At 44.2% G+C, this 4,379-nt stretch overlaps 1 protein-coding gene across 1 annotated transcript in view; it reads left to right on the top strand.

The window, feature by feature from the left end:
* The window catches only part of BRD8 (bromodomain containing 8), a gene marked incomplete in the record, with an annotated part of 76,911 nt that overhangs the window by 26,013 nt on the left and 46,519 nt on the right, over positions 1 to 4,379 (top strand). Inside the window, 6 exon segments of the mRNA XM_027768838.1 lie at positions 1 to 187; positions 601 to 881; positions 1,224 to 1,676; positions 2,938 to 3,031; positions 3,231 to 3,277; positions 4,030 to 4,244. Coding sequence (XP_027624639.1) covers positions 1 to 187; positions 601 to 881; positions 1,224 to 1,676; positions 2,938 to 3,031; positions 3,231 to 3,277; positions 4,030 to 4,244 — 1,277 coding nt within the window.

Raw genomic sequence — 4,379 nt, 5'->3', positions numbered from 1 at the left:
TTAGAAGCTGGTCCTACACAGTTCACCACACCTCTTGCTTCCTTCACTACTGTTGCCAGTGAGCCTCCAGTTAAACTTGTGCCACCCCCTGTAGAATCTGTGTCCCAGGCTACCATTGTCATGATGCCTGCGCTGCCAGCACCATCCTCTGCTCCGGCTGTCTCCACTCCTGAAAGTGTAGCTCCAGGTGCGTCCTTGACCCACGCCCTGAGCAGCCACTAGGTCCAAAATTTAATTTTGAGCTTCAGTTACAGAAAGATCACTAAAAGTATCTGCTCCAATTCAGATGCTTCTGTTCTATTCTCCATAGACGTGCGCCATCTTTATCCTTAGAAAAATAAGAATGTGAGAAAAGGTGGGTGGGCATTTATGTGTCAGGGGAAAAAGGCTAAATGTATAAGTAAGTGCAGGCTTGAGAGTATATTCTCACTTAACTTTCTAGATAAAACAGGGGAGGAGAAAATAGGGAGATGTAAGGTGACTTTTTCTGACCTGAAATTTGCGGGTACTTGACCTCCATGTATAACCTTGGTATAATCTCTGGGTGGTCATTTAGTAACCAAGAAGCTTCTGAGATTCTTTTCTCTTTCTGTTATTTAGTGAGTCAGCCTGACACCTGTGTTCCCATGGAGACTGTGGGGGATCCACATACTGTGACTGTTTCCATGGATAGCAGTGAAATCTCCATGATCATTAATTCTATCAAAGAAGAATGTTTCCGATCAGGAGTAACAGAAGCCCCTGGAGGATCAAAGGCTCCCAGCATAGATGGGAAGGAAGATTTAGATCTAGCTGAGAAGATGGATATTGCTGTGTCTTACACAGGTGAAGAACTGGACTTTGAGACTGTCGGAGACATCATTGCCATCATTGAAGACAAGGTAATTATTCAGCAGAGCCCCCAAAGAATCTGTCATGGGTCCTACACAGGCTTCTCTCCTTAGCCTCTTTGCTTCTATAGTAAGAATTACTTTGCACAAGTCTCCTACTTCTACCCATCTTTATGTGTAGTCCGAAAGCCCTTTGATGCTGGCATACTAGACATCTCAGCCATTTCTATATTACTAGTTTGCACAAGACAGGTGTCTGTCCATTGTTGTTTCTACTACATGGAAAAGATGGAGAGAGAAGCTGCAGATTCAGACCATCTCATCCAGGGCTAACAAAATTGAGGGACTTGGGCTTCTTTCTGTGACGTCAATACTCTGTGTATCATGGGACAGGTAGATGATCATCCTGAAGTGCTGGATGTGGCAGCAGTTGAAGCAGCACTATCATTCTGTGAAGAGAATGATGACCCCCAGTCCCTTCCTGGCCCCTGGGAGCACCCTATCCAGCAGGAGCGAGACAAGCCAGTACCTCTTCCTGCACCAGAGATGACAGTCAAGCAAGAGAGACTGGATTTTGAAGAAACAGAAAACAAAGCAATGCATGAACTGGTGGACATGAGAGAACCCAGTGTTGAGATCAAGGTGGAACCTGCAGAACCAGAGCCAGGCATTTCAGGTTCTGAAATAGTAACTGGAGTTGTTCCAGTGACAAATTTGGAACCACCAGAACTCAGAAGTCAAGACTTAGATGAGGAGCACAGAAATACTGCAACTGGAGAGATTGCTGAAACAGATGTTTCTAGTGGGAAAGGCGATGAGACACCACTTACAGCTGTGAAGACAGAGGTATTTGATAAGATTGGGCTCAGGGGCTGGACAGTGGAATGGCGGTAAAATGCAACACTCTGCAAGGCTGACCCACATGGTGATGTTCTGGGTTTGCATCCAGAGATTTCTGTGGGTATGCTGGGCACCTATATGCCCATCATCTGGGACTAGCTCAGGCTCGGGGGTAGAATGCTTAAAACCCTGTTGGGGATGCTGCATCTCTGTCTCTGTCTCTCTTGCTCAGGGAAGAAATGAATAAACTTAAAAAGAAGAAAGATCGAGACCAGCAGTTGGCATAATGGCTATGTCATTGGACTTCCATGTGGTTGACCGCAGTTCAAGTCCTGGACCCAGTGGCTTAAACTCACGCCAGGCATGTGTGCGTGCATGCCCAAGATCCTAAAAGGATAATGCAGGAGAAGGGATTGCAGCGTGGCCTTCCTCCCAGTGTGTGTGGGGGTTTCTTGCTTTCTATCTCTCTGTCTCTCTCTCTCTGTCTTTCTGGTGAGCGCACGCACCCTATAGCAAAAAAAAAAAAAAAAAAAAGATCAGGGCTGGAAAGAAGATTTATACATAGGTATATATAGCTTAGGCTTTTGGTTCTGACATGTTTGGTATGTGATCTGTGCTGTATGTACTTATCCTAGGTCCTATTAAGGTGACCATTAGGATCATATTACCTTAGATCTTGGATTTTTTTTTTTTTTTTTTGGGGGGGTTTTTCCCTATAGGGGGGGTAAACAGACAGAGACAGAAAGCGGGAAATCACCCCCAGGGGGGATGGCCACGCTGCAATCCCTTCTCCATTCTCCTCTCGGGATCTTGGGCACGCACGCATGCACATGTGCCCGGCGTGAGTTTTAAACCACTGGGTCCGAGACGTGAACCGCAGTTGACTGCGTGGGAGTCCAGCGACATAGCCATTATGCTAACTGCTAGTCCCATATGTAAAGGGTTTTGTGCTATATGGTGCATGCACTCGCCAGCAAGACAGAGAGGGACAGAGAGACAGAAAGTGAGAAATCACCCCGCAGGGAGAATGGCCACGCTGCAACCCCTTCTCCGTTCTCCTCTCGGGACCTTGGGCACTCACGCACATGTGCCTGGTATGAGTTTAAGCCACCAGGTCTGAGATGCGATCTGTGATGGACTACATGGGAGTCCAACGATGTGGCCATTATGACATCTGCTGGTCCCTAGTCTCGTTATTATTAAAGAATAAAATTGTGTGAGCTATAACTATTTACTAGTACTTAATTTATTCTCTTTTGGTCTTCAGGCATCCCCTGAAAGCATGTTGTCTCCATCACATGGCTCAAATCCCATTGAAGATCCTTTAGAGACAGATACTCAACACAAATTTGAAATGTCAGGTAAATAAAGGCCAGCATATTTGTACTCTGTAACTAACTTGAAATCATTTGCTTTGGCTTCTGAGGGATTGTGGGTTGTGGGCAAGTAGATGAGGTAGCACAGGTCAGCCTGGAAAGGAGAGCTGCAGGGGATTATGGTCCATAGGAAGGGGAAGGCTAAGGTGGAAAAATCTTCAGGTAGTCTTTCTCTCCTCTGCAGACTCATTGAAAGAAGAATCAGGGACTATTTTTGGAAGCCAGATAAAGGTATTTCAGACTTTTCTTTATTCCTCTTGCTATGTGATTAGATTCCCCTATAGCACTACTTTTAAAATGAATTTCAGTAAATACATCTTCATTCTCTGAGATGAGACTGGTAAAAAGTTTCATGGGAAAAGCTGCAGTGTACAGTCAGGCAGTAGTGGGAATACTGTAGCAACTGTGCTTCCCATCTGAAAGGGCTTGTGAACATTACACAGTCCTTCATATATAGTACATGAAGATGATTTGATAAACCTTGAGTGATTTGGAATAAATAGGGATACCTGAGCCAGGGAGAATGTACAGGAAATTAGATTATTAATTAGACTAATGCAAGTAGAATTATCTAAAGTTTCTTTTTAGGATTATTAAAGCAGTAGTAACAGAGACTTAATGCGATGTGAGCTTGCTCCATCAGATGAGACACAAATAAAAACTATTTTTGATAACTTTGTACCCAGGGTCAGAGTTCCTCTCAAGAGCAAGGGGAAAGAAGGAACGCCTCTTAGCTTAGTCTTAAGTAAGTAGCTTTTTTTTTTCTTCCTTTTGAAAAGATCCTGGGTCTTATTCTTTGTCCAGGTTCTACATTACTTAGTTAATGTCTGTAAGTAGATAGTGTAAGTGACAGAGGGCTCAGTCAGGAAACAGTGAGAGGCCATTTCTAGAACTAATCTAACCCAAAAGACAGATTATGTTTAGTGATGCTTTGCCTGGATAGCTTTGCTTGCATTTATTGACTGGAGCACACTGTATCTAAGGATGCCCCAGGTGAGGATGAGGAGGAAGATGGGGTCAGTGAAGCGGCCAGCCTAGAGGAGCCTAAGGAAGAAGATCAAGGAGAAGGCTATTTGTCAGAAATGGATAATGAACCCCCTGTGAGTGAGAGTGATGATGGCTTTAGCATCCACAATGCTACACTGCAGTCACACACACTGGCAGACTCCATTCCCAGCAGTCCTGCCTCTTCACAATTGTGAGTATCTGTGATTCTTTCTTTGAGGCCAAGGTAGTGAAGATAAGAAGTGTTAATAGTAGAGGGTCTTTTCTTTTTCTTTCTTTCTTTTTTTTTTTTTTTTTTTTTTTTTGGGGGGTTTTTTCTTTATGGGGA

The sequence above is a fragment of the Tupaia chinensis genome, unplaced genomic scaffold (genome assembly GCF_000334495.1).
Source record: "Tupaia chinensis unplaced genomic scaffold, TupChi_1.0 Scaffold147608_1, whole genome shotgun sequence".
NCBI classification, from domain to species: domain Eukaryota; kingdom Metazoa; phylum Chordata; class Mammalia; order Scandentia; family Tupaiidae; genus Tupaia; species Tupaia belangeri.
The sequence above is the reverse complement of the archived record's forward strand: the minus strand, read 5'-3'. Positions and strand labels throughout refer to the sequence as shown.